This window comes from Beta vulgaris, chromosome 3 (genome assembly GCF_026745355.1).
Source record: "Beta vulgaris subsp. vulgaris cultivar EL10 chromosome 3, EL10.2, whole genome shotgun sequence".
NCBI lineage: Eukaryota > Viridiplantae > Streptophyta > Magnoliopsida > Caryophyllales > Amaranthaceae > Beta > Beta vulgaris.
The window spans coordinates 37,259,117-37,279,689 of NC_079204.1; the positions used below are offsets into that span (position 1 = coordinate 37,259,117).

At 39.7% G+C, this 20,573-nt stretch overlaps 1 protein-coding gene across 1 annotated transcript; it reads right to left on the reverse strand.

Moving 5' to 3' along the window:
* Nucleotides 1–866: 866 nt before the first annotated feature.
* On the reverse strand, nt 867–2,668 carry LOC125495883 (uncharacterized). The gene is given in 1 exon segment (XM_057393265.1): nt 867–2,668. A coding segment is annotated over 1 exon segment (837 nt). The 5' UTR covers nt 2,043–2,668; the 3' UTR covers nt 867–1,205.
* Nucleotides 2,669–20,573: the final 17,905 nt, after the last annotated feature.

The following is a 20,573-nucleotide window of genomic DNA, read 5'->3' on the forward strand; positions in this document are numbered from 1 at the left end:
ACTCTAAAGGATTCTTGTGCAGATAATGGAGCATTTGATGATGTGCTTGGGTTTTCATTAAAATATTTTTTTTCTTCGAATTTCACACCTTTGAGGAAAGATAGGATCAATATCCATTTCCACTGCAAGTTTATTTAGCACTATCCAAGGCATCTTCAAAACCATGCTCTCTATACTTCTCGAAAAAACAAATTATACCCCTTATTTTTCTCATAGCCACATCAATTTGCATATCCTTTGATTGTAAAAGCTTGCTAACCGAATTAATTGCACATAATGTGTCATACCATATTATTATTGCAATTAAAAACTCAAAATCACCATGCTCATTATTTGCTAAGGATTTAGCTTCACTTTTTATTTTGGAATCATCATCACAATCACCTACTTCAAGTAAAGCTTCTCGTAAGGCTAACATTTGGAATCTTATAGCCTCAACACTTTCTAATCGACTCTCGCAACGAGTCCAGGATAAATATTTAGGAGTTTTTTTTTCACATTGTCTTTCAAAATTTGCCATCTCTTAGTACAAGCTGCAAAAATTGTATATATGCCTTGAATGACTCCAAAAAAATCTCTAGCTTTACTACATGAGTTGGCCATGTCACATAATGTCAAGTTTAGGGTATGACAACCACAAGATGTATAAAAAGCTCTAGAATTAAAATCCATTATCATAACCTTGGCCTCTCACATCCATTACATGAAGATCAAGATTTTTCAACTCATTTATTAAAACATTAAAAGCCCTTGTCAAGTTGTATCATTTACATTCAAATATCCTAAGAAATATTCCTCAATTATAACATGATTTGCAGAAACATTGACATTTCTCAATATCAAAGTCATTTGTTCTTAATGGCTAACATCAGGAGTACAATCAAGTATCACTGAAAAGTATTTTTCTTGTTTAATTTGCTTAATATATTCAGTTTTAATTGCAGAACCGAGTAAAAGTATCAACTCATTTTGGATGGTATGACCAAGATAATGATATTGAGTCTCATTATTAGTAATACGCTTGACATGTTCTTGGAAAATTGGATCAAACTCTGCCAACATCTCAATTAAGCCCAAAAAATTACCATTACTTTTTTGGTAGAGTTTCCCATTAGAACCACGGAATGCTACATTATGTTTAGCCAAAAATTTGACAACTGAAATAATTATTTGCAACACTTTTTTCCAATGATCCTTTTCTTAATTTATCTTTGAGTTGTCTTATCAATAGTTTGATTTTTTTGAAATCTTAGATGCAACTCATACCAAGTGGTCATATTTTTAACATGATCCATGCTTGTCTCATGTTCTTTAAGTCTTATGCCAATATGACCCCAATCAGAAAAGCCTTCGTTTGTTAATTTACCCCCACCAATTCCTTTTTTAAATAATTTGCAGCAAAAACAAAAATTCCTATCAAGCTCTTTTGAATAAACAAGCCAATCCCTATCACATTTCTCACCATTTGATAAAACTCTAGCATATAGATTAGCGGTAAATCACCTAGAGAAATTATCTTTAGGACCTTTCACAATAGAATAATCTCTTTTAGGCCCCTTTTGCACTAATAGATCAATCGTTTTATAATTGAGACCATCCCAAACTCTTGGATCATATATATCAGGCATATAACTAGGCTCACATGGATCGACATTGTCATTATGCATATTATCAACATTTTCACCATTGACATTATCATTCTCAATTGGCCCATCATCAATATTAGGAGTATCATTCGGCACATTACCAAAAGTAGAATTATCGTTAGGCGCAGTATCAACACTAGGATTACCATTAGGCATATCGTTATTCACAATAGGCACGTCATGGACGTGTTCAACATCAATATCATTTTCAAGATTTATTAGAGATTCAACATGAACATCAACATTTTAATTTTCAGCATTATCATTAGTAACTTGTGATTCTTTGATGATGAATTTATCAAGAGCTCCTTTTTTAGACTCAATCAACAATTCCATTTTTTTCCTTTTCTTACGCTTTTCATATCCAGGATCATATCTTCTAGTATTAGGGGCCATTATTTATAAAATCATAGAAAATTTCAGCAATGTAACAATTAAATATGAGTTCTAAATGGATTGATATAACCTGGCGAGATAAAGTTTATATCAATAATATCCTCTGATTAAATATCTCAAATCTTGAAATCAACTCCGTTCAAACAAAATTAACCTTCAACACACAAAATTAAAAGATTATTAAGATATGGTAATGTTATATGTAGCCCTTAGGGCTAAGGATAAGCATTAAATACATTTTTAAAATGGAAACGGTTTAAGAATTCAAGACAAAATTACACATCATTTGAGGTAATAAATGCTTGATTCAAATTTTTATTTCCATTTTAAGTTTCTTATACGTAGCCCTAAGGGCTATGTATATCATTTTCCATTAAGATAATAAATTTAAAAAAAAATTCAACATCATGAAAGCATATCTCTCCATGTCAATTTTCAAGTATCAATTGCGCCAAAATTAAGCACACCTTCATATCATCATACCCAAACATAAAAAAAAAAATAGTATGATTTTTACTTAGAAAATAATAAAAATCAACAAAAATTGCGTCGATCACTGCTGCTTTGATCTGTTGAATTTAATCTCTTAAGCAAAGATTTACCGTACACAGAGAAAAGGAAAGCTAAGGTGTGAAGAAAGAAGAAGAAGATGAAGGATTACGCATGTGTCAAATTCATACAACAAAAACTAATTAATCGGTTATAAACAGGGCATGGTGCTTGCCTCAATTTGCTAATCTTTCCCGAAAAAATTCAATCATACCCTTGTATTTTCTATAGTTTGTAACTTATAGATTATAGTATTGTAATTGAATAAGTTAAAAAATCTTTCTTTTTGACAAGCCATTCTTTATTGGCCAAATTGCAGTTTAGCAATGGTTAGAATAAAGCACTCTCTACCTCACTTTGAAGCATCTTGTGAAGGTGAGTTAGCAAAAAAATTCATGAAAGTTGGCCTCTTTTCTCATCTGGGTCGGTTTATTTACCTTTTTTCTTTCATGGGTATTTCTTTTTTCAATTTATAAACTGCAGCAGGACCTAGTGCATTAGATAAAGACATCATACTTTTTCTTTGGATAATTTAAAGACATCATACTTAGAGTTAGAGAAAGCCATCTACAATGCTATCATTCGTTTTGTACAATTAAGGAATTAATACACTCAAAAAGAATGGCAGCAAGCCAGCAAGCAAATCTCGTTTTTCCTTCCTATCATTTTCATCTTTATTGCGATTTTTTCCTTCTAAACTTTGCTTTGTTTTGATTATTACTTAAACTTGTCATCTTTTTAGTGATCTCAATCAATCCCACAAATATAATAATAAATCAGAAGTAATTCGAGAATGATTCTAGAGTAATTGCAGAAAAAATAATATTAATGACGCATAGACTTATAATTGCAGAAATACAATAATTAAAAGAAAAAAAATCAGAAGTAATTGCAGAACGATAATCAAAATTAAATCACGCATATTCGGATATTCCAATTTCCACATAATTGAACACAAAATTAATTAATTACATAAAAAATAATCAATTCAAAATTAAAGCATAATTGCAGAAAATCAGAATCAGAATACAACTGACTTCAATGAACCCGTTTGAGAGTTGGAAGCAGATGATTCTTGAAAATTTATCCTTTATATAGACCTCTCAAAAATTACCCATTTGATATGAAGAAATTAGGAGAAATCAAAATTATTTGTTGCTTGCCATTGATAATCAATGACAATCTGAAATTGGGTAAAAATAATTTTTTTCCCGTTAGAGAGAGAAAAAACCCCCAAATTTCCGTATATAATAGAGAGAATTGATAAAGAGCCGAAGAAAATCAAGAAAGAATTGATGAAGAATCAAAGAAGATTGAAAGACTTGAAAATTGAGGAAGGTGAATCATGAGTAATGGAGTGAATCAAGATAGAGGGAGGAGTTTGAGGAAAATTGCTGAATTAGTGGCTTGAATAATGAAGCGTGATTATGAGGAAGAAGGCATGAATAGTGAAGCGTAGGTAGGACAAAGTAGTGGGCTAGACTTTCTTTTGTGCCCTCCAAATAAACCAATTTTTTTTAGATTGGGGCCCTGTGCAAAGGGGCACCTTGCACACCCCTTGCTACGCGCCTGCTGGTGGTTATGGAGGTGTGGTGACGTTTCTTGGCGAAGAAGAAAGCGTTACTTGAAGAAGAAGGAGAATTGAGAGAAGAGGAAAATCACGTGGAGGTTGACAGAGACAAAGTGGCCGGCTTCTTTGATGTGAGGGAAATAATTTTTTTTTTTTTGTGGTAAAATAATTGGGTCTAAGGTATTTATAAAGAGGATTTTCCTTTTGGGCTTAGGAAAAGGAGATTGGGTTCAAATAAAATTTGATGATGAATAGGATTAATGAATAAGAACTCCTAACATCAATAGAAATCTTTTTCCTAATCTACTTGGAATTTTGGGTTCCTCAAGCCCATATAAAATTTTTTTCCAAATCAAATTAGTATTTCAAACATTTTCAAAGTATGTCTTAACAAAATATTTTAACTTCCTTAAATCCTTAAAATAATTTCTTTGACTTTTAAAATGGTCAACCTTCTTTAAATAAATAAATCATTTCAAACCAATTTATGTTTATATATAAATATATAAATACTAAAATATATTTATAAAATCCATAAAATTACGGGGGATTACATGAGAAGTTTATCTTCGTTCTAATTAGTATGATGCTTTATTTTCTTTGTTTCATTGTGAGATTTTCAAGTACTTATGATTTATTCATAAACTTGCAAGCTATGAAGGAATTTCAAATCCTTCAAAAGGTTGTTATAATTGTCAACTTTTGAACTTTTGAAATTTCAGTATGCCCGTTTTTTGGATGTTAATTAAGATCCTACCCCATAGCAATGATAGATTTAGTTCTCAACTATGCTCAGCTTGTTCTGGTCACCTTCGATTTTGGAGTGACAGCTCGTTATTGTTTGTCCACTTTAGTGAAATCCAATCTAGACTATACAAGTTACTGGATTAGATTTTGTTGGTTGTTTCTCACAAATCTTCTTTTATAAAAACTCCAATTTAGGCTACAAAAGCTATTGTATTGGTTTTTTCACTCCATTCTTAGCCCTAGAAGCTATTGGAATGGAGAAGAACGTTTTTGTCATCATGTGCCAATAGAAGCCTTGGCTATTTTGTGCAACAAAGCGCTGTTAGAGAAAAATGCAAAGTCTTTTACAAGCTATTATCCATACATTTTTTGATGAATGTATACAGTTTGTCTGCTATTCACTATGTAATGCAACCATTTAAGATCTTGTGGATGTTTCTCAAGGGTAGAGATCTTTCTAATCTGATTTTTTATCAAGTAATGGTTGTTTGGAGAAAATAATTGCTATTAGGCCTGGCGAGGGGCAGGACTTAGTTAAGTCTTGCCATCCAAATGTCTATGTTTTATGATTATCAATAGCTGGAATATAAGAGGTTCGAGGAGGCCTTTAGCTATGGAAGAAGTGAAAGTTTTTTGTAAATCTTATAAAGTACAAATTATGATGTTATGTGAGACTAAAGTGTCAACTCCTCCCTCTGAAAGATGTGTTAGGTATTGTGGCTTCACTCATTTTGACTTCCTCCCATCAATGGGGTTAGTTGGGGGGGGGATGTGCATCATGTGGAAGAATGATAGTTGTAATCCTTTTGTTCTATCACCCATTAGTAAAGCTTCTTGTTCTTAGGCTTGTAACATTGAGCTATTAGCCATTAGCCATTAATTTTAGCTTTATTACTATTTTCATCTATGCTCCCCCAAATTATAATTTGAAGTATGAATTTTTTATTAGAATGCTCGAAAGCCCTTTCATTATATTAGGTGACTTCAATGAGTTAAGTTCCCATTTAGATAAATTAGGTGGGGCTGAATTCAGATTTTCCAGGTTAGCTATTAAGAATTATTTCTACTATGCTATCGAATGTATATAACTCCCTTTTGAAGGGAACCCATATACATGGTGAAAAACAAGAAGTGGTTCAAATAATATTTTGGAAAGGTTAGATAAGGGGGCTGCGAGTATAAGTTGGCTAAATGCCTTTCCAAATGCAAAAATTATCCATCATCTTTTCACTTCTTTAGATCACTGTCCTATATCACAGGAACTCAAAACCCATAGTAATCTAAAAGCTCCCCCATTTAAATTTGATAAAATTTGGGCAACCAGAAAGGATTTCGATGTTTTAATCAAGAAAACCTGGTGTCAAAAGTTTCTAGGTTCGAATATGTATTGTTTAACAAGGAAGTGCAAAATTTTAAAGGAAAATGCTAAAACTTGGGTCACTACCAGATTTGGCAATATAGCTAGACAATTAAGTAACGTCGAAGAAAAGTTGGCTAGAATTCAAAATCAATTACTAGAATATAATGATTGTCCTCATCTTATTAGACAGTAAAATCTGTTTTTGGCTAAGCAAACAAAACTGCTAGATTTTCAAGACTCTTATTGGAAAATCAAATCTAAGTCTAATAATTTAAAATTTGGGATGCAAACACAAAGAATATCATGTGTGTGCGTCGATTAGACGAAATCCTAATTTAATCACTTCTATTAAAGACCCGTCTGATCATTTAGTTACTCAACCTAAATTAGTAGAAGAATGTATTACTAATGCATTTAAGAAAAGATTTTCTAAGAATAGGGACTGTTGCTTTAGTTACGACTCTTATCTATCTTTATTAGAGTGTATAATTTCTGAAAATGATAATATTGACTTATGCGCTGATATATCGATAAAGAAGTCAAATCTGCTCTGTTTGATCTAGCGCCAGATAAGTCCCCAAGTCGAAATGGTTTTACTCCTTTCTTCTATCAAAAGTATTGGACTATAATGGGAAACTCGATATATAGGGCTATTAAAGCCTTTTTTCACTCAGGACAAATTTTAAACGAAATTAATCATACTTTCCTCACTCTAATTCCTAAAATTGAAGATCCTTCTAACCCAAATCATTTTCGACCTATTAGTCTTTACTCAATTATTTATTTAGCGCCAGATAAGTCCCCAAGTCGAAATGGTTTTACTCCTTTCTTCTATCAAAAGTATTGGACTATAGTGGGAAACTCGACATATAGGGCTATTAAAGCCTTTTTTCACTCAGGACAAATTTTAAACGAAATTAATCATACTTTCCTCACTCTAATTCCTAAAATTGATGATCCTTCTAACCCAAATCATTTTCGACCTATTAGTCTTTACTCAATTATTTATAAAATTACTTCAAAAAATATGGTTAATAGATTGAAAGTAGTGTTGGGTCGGATTATTCATCCTTTACAAGGGGTTTTTGTCCTTGAAAGACAAATTCAAGATAATATTTTATTAGCTCATGAAGTGTTTCACTCTTTTAAGAATAAAAAAGGAAGAGAAGGGTGGTTAGCTATTAAATTAGGTATGGAAAAAGCTTATGGTAGACTAGAGTGGAGCTTTATTTTTGCAACTTTTAAGAAATTAGGCTTTTGTGGGAAATGGATTAATTGGCTTCATCAATGCATTACAACTGTGTCCTTTTCTGTTTTAGTAAATGGTATTCCTGGAGATATGCTCTTCCCTTCTAGAGGTATTCGTCAAGGAGATCCTTTTTCTCCATACATTTTTATTCTATGTGCAGAAACTTTAGCCCGTCATTTGTTTCAAGCTAGTTATCTAGATTCTTGATTGATAGGGGGTCACTGTTGGTCATTATAGAGTTAACATTCCTTTTTTAACTTTTGCGGATGATACAATGATTTTTGCAAAAGCTAAAGTAAAAAGTTGTCTTGATATAAAATCTATTCTTAACAAATATTATTCTATGTCAGGCCAACTTGTCAATTTCCATAAGTCTGCTTTTCAATGTATAATACCCTAACAGAATTATTAAGTGTTTTTCAAAATATTCTTCAGATAGAAGATTCTCTATCACTAGGTAATTATTTAGGTTGCCCAATTATTAGTAAAAAGGTCACAAATGCAACTTTTAGTTTTACTTAAGAAAAAGTCTCCTCTCAGCTTACCAAGTGGAGAGCCAATTCTCTATCTCAAGCAGGTAGAGCTATTTTAATTCAGTCTAATTTGGCTTCTAAAGCTATCTTCCAAATGCAAAGTTTTACTCTTCCTCCTCGTATCCTCTCTTCGCTGGATAAAAACTGTAGGAATTTTCTTTGGAATAAAGATCTGAATTCTAAAGCTCCTAACATAATAGGTTGGGATAAGATTTGTATACCTAAAAAATTTTGAGGACTAGGGTTGAGAAAAGCTAAAGTTAATAACTTAGCTCTTCAGTTTAAACTTCTTTGGAAAATAATTAGGATGCCTAATGGGTCAAACTTGTTAAGCAAAAATATTTAAAGCAAGACACATTATTCTCTTATAAAACTGAAGTTAATGTCTCTTGGCAATGGCATAAACTAATGACGCTTCGTACGCATTTTAAGCAAGGTCTTAGATGGATGGTGGGGAACGGGGAGAATATCTCATTTTGGAATGACAATTGGGTGTTTAAGTACCCTATTAAAAATAAATACTTCCCTATTATTGGGTCAGAGGAGTTGATGGTTAACTTTTTCATTACAGATGTTGCTCAATGGAATAGAGATATTCTCTTAAATCATGTTTCGATTAATGTAGTGGATGCTATTATAAAAATCTTTATCCCTTCTAATAAAATGACAAATAGGATTTTTTGGGGTCTTACTGTAGATGGAGAATATTCGGTTAAATCAGGTGCTGCTCTTCTTCAAGGGTATAACTTAGATTCGCCCAACCAGGTTAGTTTTGCCTAGATTTGGGTTTTATCCATTCCACCCAAGATTAAATCTTTTTTGTTGGAAATTTTTTGAGAATGGTCTCCCTACTAAAAAGAGGTTAGAAATGAGTCATATTTTTCTTCCTTTAGAGTGTAGTTTTTCTAACTTTCACTCTAAAGATGCCCGTCACTTATTTCTCGACTGTCCTTTTATGCATGATGTTTTCGAAATAGTTAATGTCAATGGGGGTTTTTTCCCTCCTTCCTATAGATAATAATGATCTTTCTTTCATTGAGTACTTCTGCAAGCTTAAGTCTTGTTTGACTCCTAAGAGCCTCAATTTCTATGCTATTATTTGGTGGTTCATCATTTGGTATGCTAGAAATAGTGTCACCTTTGTTATGGCTGAATTTTTTGACAGGATGACATTGACGCGATGACTCGATGACGTAATACCATCTGACGTGATGACAAAGAAGATGCAACCCGAAGACACAGCGAAGGATGCAAGATTGAGAGCAGTGCATTGAATGGTAACGGTCCAGCTAAATAAGGCAAGAGCATTATAAGCCATAAATTCAACCGTTAAGAGGGACAACATTAAGACGCTGGAGCGTGAGCATAGAAGATTCCCCATGATTTAAGCGTGAAGATTAATGTAATAATTAGAGAATTTATTTTTGTATTCGTTGGGGAAAAAGGCCAAGGAAAAAAGAAGGCATATAAAAGAGAGAGAGAGCTCATTGACATGTTTTTTACGCAGTATTGTGAGAAAGACATTAGAGTGAACTAAGCATTCTTGTAAACGACGATCAGTCACGAAGAAAGATAGTGAACTATATTAGTTTGGTGGATCTCCAACCACCCGCGGTTTTTTACCCATCTTCATTGGGGTTTTCGGCGTCACCACTTTTGTGTGTTCATCCCTTTGATCCCCTTTGCTTCTTTTGTCGCATCGACTTTAGCATCATCAGGTTGACACGTCCCACAAACTTTAATTTCATCATAAGTGATAAATTTTAGCATAAACAATTTGGCGCCCACCGTGGGGCATAACCAGACCATCAACTATTCAAAATCCGTCAAATGGGAGAAACACCTAACCTCGAGGAAATACGAAGGCAGTACGAACAAATGAGAGCAGAAATGCTCGAAATAAAGCAAGCTAACGAGCGTCTAACTACAGACTTTACAACATCGCAGGAGAGGATCCAGAAATTGCAAGAGGAGTTTACATCGTCCAAGGCTTCGAAAGTCCGGCGTCGAGAAAATCTAAATGACATCCCTTTGATGGGGAATCTTTCTGAGTCAGATGATGAAGAGCCTGAAGACGACGAAGAGCCCGAGGATGAAGAGCCCTTGAACAATGAAGAGAACGACCAAGGCGAAGGAGAAGCGAATCTTATGACAAAGCGAATGACTCAAATCGAAAAGCAAAACAAGCGCTTAATGAAGCTCATGTCCCAGCTCCCTGGAGCCCCAACACCAGGCATCGTGGAGCATCCCGATGGCTAATGCAGAACCACCCTTCGTTGACAGGATCTCAAGGGTCGTGCTCCCCAAGAAGCTCAACCTACCTACCTTAGCTGCTACTTACGATGGTTCAACCGATCCAAGCGAGCACGTCGCGTAATACAAGCAACGGATGTGGCAAGCGTCAATCCCCTGGCATTTGGTAGAGGCCTGCATGTGCAAGTCTTTTGGAGCCACGCTCACCGGTCCCGCTCTCAAGTGGCTCGGATCTCTTAAGCCATGAAGCATTGGCGATTTCTCCACCCTAGTTAATAAGTTCTATGAGAAGTTCGAAGGCAGTCGCAGCCTGGAAAAGCAGACGAGCGACCTATATGGCATCGTGCAAGGACCCAAAGAATCCGTTCGTGATTATTATAATCGCTTTAACAAAGAAATGATTAGCATTAAAGATCTTGATACTAAGACTGCTATTGAATGCTTCAGGAAAGGATTAATCTTGCGGTCGAAGCTATACAATCGTCTGATGAAGTGCCCGTGCTAGACGTTTGAGGAAGTCAAGTCGCGAGCATTAGCACAGATGAGGTTGGAGGAAGACGATGCCATCCTCAACACCATATCCACCCGACGCGCACCAGATACTCCTGCTGATCGGAAGGCTTTCGTCCCTAAGAAGAACAACTGGCGAAGCCACCCTTATAGCCGTTCAAACCAGGTAAATAATGTTACTGACGTTGCCGAAAGTGCAGGTAACAGCGCCAGGACGGAGTCGCCAACCTTCCCTGCTCTAGACTCCTACGGATTTTCCGTCGATGTCAAAGGTGTTGTGAATGCTTTATCCAAAATCGGAGCCCTAGTTCGTTAGCCAAAAAAGAGCGACCGTCCAGAGGCGCAAAAGATCAAACAAAGTGGTGTCAGTTCCATCATGACCATGGCCATAAGACGGAGGAGTGCATTGCGTTGCGACGAGAAGTCGCGTTCATGCTCAATAAGGGGCATCTTAAGGACCTCTTGAGCGATAAAGGTAAAGCGTCCTTCGGTAGAAATACCGCCCAGTCCGACCCTCCTGCTTCGCCCACACACGTAAAGGTAATCAACGTCATCTCTGGTGGATCTGATGTACGTGGACTAACGTATTCCGCAGCCAAAAGGCTAGCAAGAGAGGGTACCCCCTCGTTTGCCGTTTATAAATCTTGCAGGTCAGCTGAGGAACGCAAGCTCGAAGCAATGGCGATAACCTTTGACGATGACGACGTCTGCGACGTGGAGCATCACGACGGATTAGTCATATCCCTGACTGTCAGCAACTGCTTGTTGAAGCGAGTGTTAGTCGATGGGGGCAGCTCAGCCAGCATCATATTCAAAAGCGCCCTCGAACGTATGGGTCTGTGCGATAAAGATATTACTAAAAAATCTACTGTTTTGGTAGGTTTCAGTGGAGAGGCTCAACATACAGTCGGAGAGATCACACTGCCGACGCTAGCCAAAGGCGTCAACCTGCCAACCAGATTCAACGTTGTGGACTGCCCGTCAGCGTACAATATCATTCTCGGTACCGCATGGATACATAAGATGAAGGCCGTCCCTTCAACCTACCAAATGGGGCGTCCAAGAAATAAAGGGCGAGCAGAAGTCTGCAAGGGAATGCTATAGTTCGTCACTCAAACCCCCAAAAGCGACTATCTAGCAATTAAAGGATGGATCAGCGCTCGACGCACCCAGCGAGCAGGACGTGGATGAAGTGATGATCGATCCATCCATCCCCGATCGTGTCGTCCGAATCGGAGCGACATTGTCGCAAGAAATACGAGGTCAGTTCGTTGATTTTTTGAAAACTAACTGTTGTAGCCTAAAAATCAACGGCTATCAAGCTGACACGTGGCCTCATCAGAGCCCTACATGTGGCATGCCCTCATGAAGGCAAAGTACAAAGGGCCAACAGTTTGCAGGGCTAAAAGTACGTTTCCCTGAAGGAAGAGTACTAAAAGTCCCTTTAATGGCCCAACAGTTGTACTTAGGCCCAGCAAAAGTAGTCTGCACCTTTGTATGAAAGTGAGGTGTACTGACCAATCAATCACTTCCGCGTGTCACCATTTTTATTGATTAGCCAATCAGATGCTCCCAAATTAGGGTGACATCAAGGTACATCAGTCATTTCAAACAGTATAAATAGTCCTTGATTTCAGGGAGAAAGGTACGTTTTTCAGAGCATAGTATTGTTATTCTGCCATAAATTCTCCTATCTCTCTCTCTACTTTCTCTCTCTAAAAGTTCCTTCACATCCCTGATATCTGACTTAAGCATCGGAGGGGGAAATACCACCCAAACCTCCAGGGTGGGTCCCTTTTTGCAGGTTGCTGGTCAGGAGTTAGCATCGGGATTCGAGCCAATCATTGTTGCACAAGTCTCCAGTTTTAGAACCTATCTTTGGGAGTTGTGATATTTAATTATTAGTTTTACACTACGTAACATTTGGCGCCGTCTGTGGGAAGACACAGCAATGACGGACTGTCATTCATCGAATGTCGCAAGGAACAGAACCTTTAGAATTCAGGTAGAAGACACTGTGGATGAGGAGAGGCCGCTCGTGGACGAGATCATGGCCATGCTGCCGTCCATCTGGAGGGTAGGACTGTGACTCCAGTCATTCAAGAGAATCTTGACCGTCCAGTGACAGCTGTCACTTGGAGAATGTGTTGAATGACTTCCAGGCAAGAATGGCCGCTGTCATGGAGGAGCAGATCAAGAACAATATGTTGTTCTTTCAGCTGAGTCCAGGAGGAGAGACGGCTGCACCACTCAAAGGAAGATCCCAAGAGAGTCGTCCAGGCCTAGTCGGCCACCTCGGCCAGAGTTGACTAGGCCGCCTTCCAAAGGAAAGCAGCCAGCTGTTAGTGATTCTAGGAGGAAGATGGACTGGAAGCTGGTAGTCCGTCCAGCAGATAATATCCCTCCTACTGGTCACATGATGGAGACTGATGCTAGGGAGTATTTGGAGGCTAAGAGGGCGGCAGCTCAGCAGCGTTCAGCCTCTGGTTCCACACCGTATATGAAGGATCCGTCCTTAAGACTCCCGTCCAGAACAGTGGCACGAAGCCGTGGACCATCAGCTTTTCAGCCAAGGCAGGAAAAGACAGTTTTGCAGCCAATGGTGTACAGGCGTCAAGCCTTAGCTAACACCTCATCTAATCCGGTACTAAAGGAGTACCGTCAGGAGCACATACCCATTGAGGGTCAGGTTGCGGCACTCCAGATCAATTGGCCAACTCCTTTCTCGGTCAGGATTATGAGTCCCCTCCTTTCCCAATGGTTAAGCTCCCGACCATTGAACCTTTCGACGGAACTACTGATCCAGACGATCACCTATCAGCTTACAAGCATCAGATGTATGTCCAAGGGGTGACGATGCTACTTGGTGTAAGAATTTCCCAGCTACTTTGAAGGGGGTAGCGCAAAAATGGTTTAACAACTTGCCGCCTAACTCAGTGAACAATTTTACTGAACTTAGCATTCTATTCACCAGTCACTTTGTGGCTAATCGTCAGGAACAAAAACAAGCATGCATTGGGTAAAGTCATCCAAGGTCCTAAGGAGGCATTGAGAGGTTATGTGAAGAGATTCAATCTAGAAGCATTGCAGATCCAAGATCTGAATGCAGGGTGGCGTTTGACGCCTTATCAGAGGTTTAAGACCAGGAAGTTTTAAGTTTGATTTGGTAAGAAGAAAATCACTACTTTGACGGAAGCTTTGAAGGAGGCTGAAGCTTCATTCATGCCACAGAGGTTTGTGCTGAGGCAAAGCAGCCAGAAGTGAAGAAAGTTGAGGAAGCTGTTCAGCCAAAGAAGAATCCGCCCAAGAAGGCTGAGACTTGGGCAATGACTTCTATGACCACCTCGTCCAAAAGAAGTAGGCGGTCCGAGCCAGCGGCCTCAGTAGAACCAATAGAGTTCAACAAAGATCAATATTCCATTTTGATGGAAATAAAGGATCAGCATGAGCTAAAGGCGCCGGCCGAAATGAAGACGCCTTACCGTAACAGGATAAAAGCAAGTATTGTCACTTCCACAAAGATTGTGGGCATGAAACCAATGAATGCAAGCACTTGAAGAGAGCACTAGAAGAGTTGGCTCGAAAAGGAAGATGAACAATTACCTGCCTTCGTCAGGAAGGAATTCCAGAAAAGAGATAACCGTCAAGGAAGGAAGATGGACGGAGATAGCACAGATGATGATGTGGTAATGGTCATCTCAGGAGGATTTGCGGCAGGAGGTCCAACAAATCGCGGCCACAAAAACTATTTAAGGGAGCTCAGTCAGGTTATGCTCACTAACCAGGCCGAGTCTGATCCTTTCCCAAAAATAGTGGTCAGCGAGCTGGACCGAGGGAAGATAAGGATGCCGCACGATGATCCACTAGTTGTGGAAATGAAGATTGCCAACCTTAGGGTTAGGCGAATTCTGATTGATACTGGAAGCTCCACTGATATAATCAGTGCTGATTGTTTGTCTCGCTTGAAGTTTGATAAAAATGATTTGATGCCGGTAAATCATCCTATAACCGTTTTGGCGGAGGGTCATCCATCCCATGGGGACTGTCACATGCCCGTCAGGGTAGGGGAAAAAGATGCTGCCAGGACGCTTTTTGTGAAATTTTTGGTAGTACGAGACTTGACGCTTATAATGTCATTCTCGGACGACCTACCTTAAATCACATCAAGGCTGTCATTGTGACCCACCTAATGTTAATGAAGTTTGAGTGTGAGGGGAAAGATTGGATCTCTCTATGGAGATCAGCAAGCTGCTAGAGAATGCTACCTCACCACTCTTAAACCATCATCATGGAAAGAGAGGCAGAGCGTCCAAAGGAAAGGAGGATGATCCGGCCGAGAAAGTGAAAGGCCAAATTGTTGAGTTAAGCAAGAAGTTGAGAAAGTTCAAGAGCTACCTCTCCTGAGGGCAAGCCGTCCATGCTCTTGCCCAGCAAGAAGAGAAAGTGTTTGGCAATCAAGAAAAAGCATTCTGAGGAGTCATGGCTATAATGAGTCTGGGACTAGAACGTCCAGAGCCGGTAGAAAGTCCGGTAGAAATTTGCTTAAATCAGACGTCCAGAAAGACATTGAAAATAGGATCAGTGTTGGTTCAGAAATCAAGGACGCCTTAGTTGCGTTGTGCGAGAATTTGAAGATGTGTTTGCCTATGCTGTAGAGGAGATGCCTGGGATAGATCCTGAGGTGGCCGTCCATAAGCTCAACATTGAGCCAGGGCAAAAGCCTATTCGGCAGAAAAAGAGGCACTTAGGGCCGGCCAGAAATAAGGCCGTTGATGAAGAAGTTCAGAAGTTGCTCAAGTCTAAGTTCATCCGGGAAACATATTACCCAGATTGGGTAGCAAATGTTGTGATGGTTCCAAAGCCGAATGGCACCTGGAGAATGTGCGTCGATTATATGGACCTGAACAAGACTTGTCCTAAGGACAGCTTTCCGTTGCCAAAAATCGATCGTCTGGTGGATTCAACAGCCGGCCATGCATTGTTGAGTTTCATGGACGCCTACTCCGGCTTCCACCAGATTCCCATGTGGCCGGATGACCAAGATAAAACTTCCTTCATCACTGAGAAAGGGTTATATGGATGGCTCAGAATGCCCTTCGGCCTTAGAAATGCACCAGCTACATTTCAAAGGCTTATCAACACGGTGTTTCAGTCGCAGCTTGGGAAAAACATGGAAGCCTATATCGATGACATGATCGTCAAGAGTAAGGAAGAGAAAGATCATCTGGACGATCTGAGGGAAACCTTCCTCACTTTGAGGAAATTTAAGTTGAAGCTCAATCCGCAGAAATGTGTGTTCGGCGTAGTTGCTGGGAAATTTCTAGGATTTTTGGTTGATCAGAGAGGGATTGAGGCAAATCCTGATGAAATTCAAGCCATTATGAATATGTCCTTGCCGTCCAAAGTCAAAGAAGTTCAGCGATTCACGGGCTGTTTGGCTGCTCTTGGACGGTTTCTCTCGAAATCAGGGGACAAATGTCACCATTTCTTTGCCACCATTAAAAAGAATGCCAAGTTTGAATGGACGAAAGAGGCTGAAGAGGCGCTTCAGCAAGTTAAAGAGCATCTTCGGCAATTGCCCAGATTGATCAGTCCGTCCCGAAGGGAGAAATTGTTCGTTTACCTGGCCGTGTCTCCTTTTGCGGTAAGTGCTGTTCTTTTAGCTGAGAGAGACTCAGTGCAAATACCAGTCTATTTTGTGATCCATGTGCTGAAGGATGCGGAGATCAGGTATTTGTCCATCGAAAAGTTCGGCCTAGCTTTGTTGATGGCCAGCCAAAAGTTAAGGCCTTACTTCCTAGCCCAGAGCATTCTTGTTTATACTGATCAGCCGTTAAGGCAAGTGTTGCATAGGATGGATGCATCTGGCCGAATGTTGAAATGGGCCGTTGAGCTTAACATGTTTGACTTGACATTTGAGCCTAGAAAAGCAATCAAAGGGCAGGCTTTAGCTGACTTCGTTGTAGAGCTTACCCGGCCTACTGTAGAAACCGTCCAAGACCCAGCAGAGGGAAGGCGTCATTGGACCCTGATGGTGGATGGATCCTCAACGGCAAATGGATGTGGGGCAGGGATCATCTTTCACTCCCCAGAAGGAGACAAGTTTGAGTATGCAATGAAGTTCAAGTTCCAGGCGTCCAACATTGAAGCAGAGTATGAAGCTCTCTTAGCCGGCATAAAAATGTGCAAAGCGGCTGGAGCCTTGGAAATTGAAGCTAAAACTGACTCCCTGCTGGTCGTCAGTCAGGTAAATGGTGATTTTGAATGCAAGGAAGCGTCCATGAGCAAATATATGAATTTAGTCAAAGAAGAGATCAAGTCTTTAAAGAGGTTCGTCCTGGATCAAGTGCCCAGATCTGAGAATCATCAGGCGGATGCCCTTTCTAACCTGGCCAGCTCGGCTGAAGGAGACGTTCCTAGAACGGTCTTTTGGGAGGTTAAAGCGGCCAAGAGCATTGAGGCCGGGGAAGTCCTGTTTCTCAGCCGAGAAGATGAGTGGATGAACCCAATCATTGAGTTTAAGAAGTCTGGCCGTTTGCCTCTTGATCCCATTGAAGCCAAGTATGTGAAGGCAAGGGACAAGTGGTTTGAATTGTGGAACGAGACTCTATACAAGAAATCCTACAATCGACCTCTTCTCAAATGCATCAGCCGAAAGGAGGGTTTGGACGTTTTAAAGGAGTTGCATGAGGGAGCTTGTGCTTCCCACATTGGAGGAAGAGCTTTGGCAGAAAAGGCTCTCAGGACGGGTTACTTTTGGCCGTCCTTGAAAGAAGACGCCCTGCTATACGCCAAGAAATGTGATAGTTGCCAAAAGCATGGTAATATCTATCAAAAGCCGTCCAATTACTTGACTCCAATTCTCTTTCCTCTTCCCTTTGCTAAATGGGGGATGGACATTCTTGGGCCTTTTCCTATAGCTGCCGGCCAGATGAAATTTGTAATAGTAGCTGTGGACTACTTTACAAAATGGGTTGAAGCTGAAGCATTAAGAGGCATCACCACTAATGACGTCAAAGGGTTCATCTGGAAGAACTTGATTACAAGGTTTGGAATGCCCCAGTTGATCGTCTTTGATAACGGGCCACAATTTGAAACACCGAAGCTCCGTCAATGGTTGGCTGACCAAGGAATCAAGGCTCACTTTGCCGCAGTAGCTCATCCACAGGCTAATGGGCAAGTTGAGGCTTTTAACAAGATTCTTTCGGTCGGGATTAAAAAGAAGTTGGACAATGCCAAGGGGCTTTGGGTAGAAGAATTGCAGCTGGTCTTATGGTCAATAAGGACAACGGCCAAGAATTCCACAGGAGAGACTCCTTTCATGATGGTCTATGGCTCTGAGGCTGTCCTTCCTATTGAAGTTGAGGAACCCACCTTAAGAGTAATGATGTACTCAAAAGATGCTAACTGGGCATCTCTTAGGACGGTTTTGGACTTGGTTCCCGAAGTCAGGGGCAACACTTTGCTGAGAATGCAACTATACAAGTTGAGAATGGCAAGGGACTTCAACAAGAGAGTTGCAAGGCGTCCGTTAAAACTGGGAGACCTCGTCTTGAGGAAAATGGAAGCGGTCGGCCGAGCCAAAGAGTTAGGCAAGCTTACCCCTAACTGGGAAGGACCCTACAAAATAATCGAAGTAGTTCATAATGGCACCTTTCGTCTAGAAGGCTTGGACGGACGTCCCATTCCTAGGACGTGGAATTCTGACACTTTGAAAAAATACTTTGTTTAGGATACCCTACAAAGTTGTAATCTTTTACTAATGCATTACAATGAAAAAGTGGAATGTATACATGTACCTTGACTATTCGTCAAGGAAACTTCATATAATACAGCTCTACTTCTCTATGACTTTGTTTGATTTGTTTGCTTAAGTTATATATTATCGTTCAAAGCTAACTAATTTAACAGAGCAAAAAGAACAATGCACCTTTCATTAGGAGGATGGCCGGACATGTTATCGTCCAAAAATGGATAGATATATAATCTTGGCCGGTTGTTTACTTAAAGAGTTAAACATCTCCTAAACAAGGTCGGCTGGAATTAGGACGCCTCAGTACAGGTATCTTCCTTTCCGTCCAGAAGCCAAAAACTTAGGGATAACAACCTTAGTAAAGGAACAAGTTATCTCATGATTTAACAAAGATGGACGAGTTACAATCACCCTTAGAAAAACGTCCAAGTTATTTAAAAAATTATAGTCTTTACTCCTTCTTGAACAGAGGAAGGACATAAGTATTCCTCATCCAAGAAGGGGGCATATAGGGGCATAATTTATAAATAACTAAGTCTTTGTCCGATGACGAATGATTGTCCAGGTTCCGGCCGAACAAGTCATTTACTTAGCAGGTTTTTAAAATTTAAAATAAGTTTATGTGATGATGAACGTCCATGAAAGAGCTAATGGGTCAGATCAAAACTTGTTGACGGGTCAGATCAAAACTTGTTGACGAGTTACTTTTATACTTGGACATTAATGAAGGTCTTAATGCAATCGGCCAAAAGAGCTGATTAGATCGTCAGAAGGATATTATGACGAGTTGCTTTTGTACTTGGTACAAATATGGGATTATAATGTAAGACGTCTTAAATAGTAAAGCATAGCACAATAGAGATTGAAAAAGATAGCTTTTCATATATGAAAGAGATGATTACAATCTAATCTAAAAGCAAGGTACAAAAAAGAAAAGGTACAAGTGGCTCACGGCCAAGATACAACAAAAAATTAAGCGGCAGGAGGATCATTGTCATCTTCGTCCTGAGCCTCCATATCTTCTTCTCCTTCTTCGTCCTCAGAGGATTCTTCGAAGACGGGAAGTTCTGCCCCTGATATGGTGGCTTTGTGCAAGCTTTCTTGGAACTCCAGCCGACGAGCATATCTTGGAATATCCTCTTCTTCAGCCATCATGCCAAAGGCCTGCACAGCCCATTCTATTGAGGTATCTATGACGTTGTTCATAGCCTCCTTGGCCGCTTCAACCGTGGTCGCGACCTCAGCTCGGAGACTTTGATTTTTAACCTTCAAGACGAGGTTTTCTTTGTAAAACTCGGCAGCCATGGTCATGACTGAGTTTCTCTCGTCCATAAGGTAGCGTTCCAGAGACGCTCTCTCGTCCAACATTTCAGTCAGCCGAAGTAGATAACTCTTGTTTTGGAACTCGATATCGGATGACCGCATCTCCCAGGCCAGCTTAGATTGCTGATGCAGCACTTCCTACTCGGCCATTTTGAACTGAGTTAGGTCCGCAGCCGCGGTCACATCTTGGACGAGCCTTTTATTCTCTTTTTTGAGCTCCTTCGCCCAATCTTCAGTTATTATGCTGCGAGCAAAGAGCTGAAAATAGGAGGACAAAAGAGTCAGGACGAATGCAACTTGGAGAATATGTATCTAAGTAAAGAAAATAAACGTCTAAAGAAGGAAAGATGTACCTCGGCAGCAAGTTGAGACATGTAGCCTACATGCCCAGATGATGCTCCCCTCAACCCCTTAATGTAGGGTTCAGGAAAGCACTTGAAAAGCTCCAACTTGAGCTTCTCGCGGTCGGACGATGACATCTTTCCAAAAAGCCGGAGAAGATTCATCGTAAGAAAGAATAGGAGAGCCGTCAACAGCTGGACCTTCCCTTTTATCTGAAAGATTAGACTCGTCAGTACATCTGATGGGAATAACCACGGCCTGTTTATTGGACGGACTCATCGGACGCCCGCCAACCCGTAGTGTTCTAACTACGTTTCAATAATAAGACTCCCCAGAAGAACG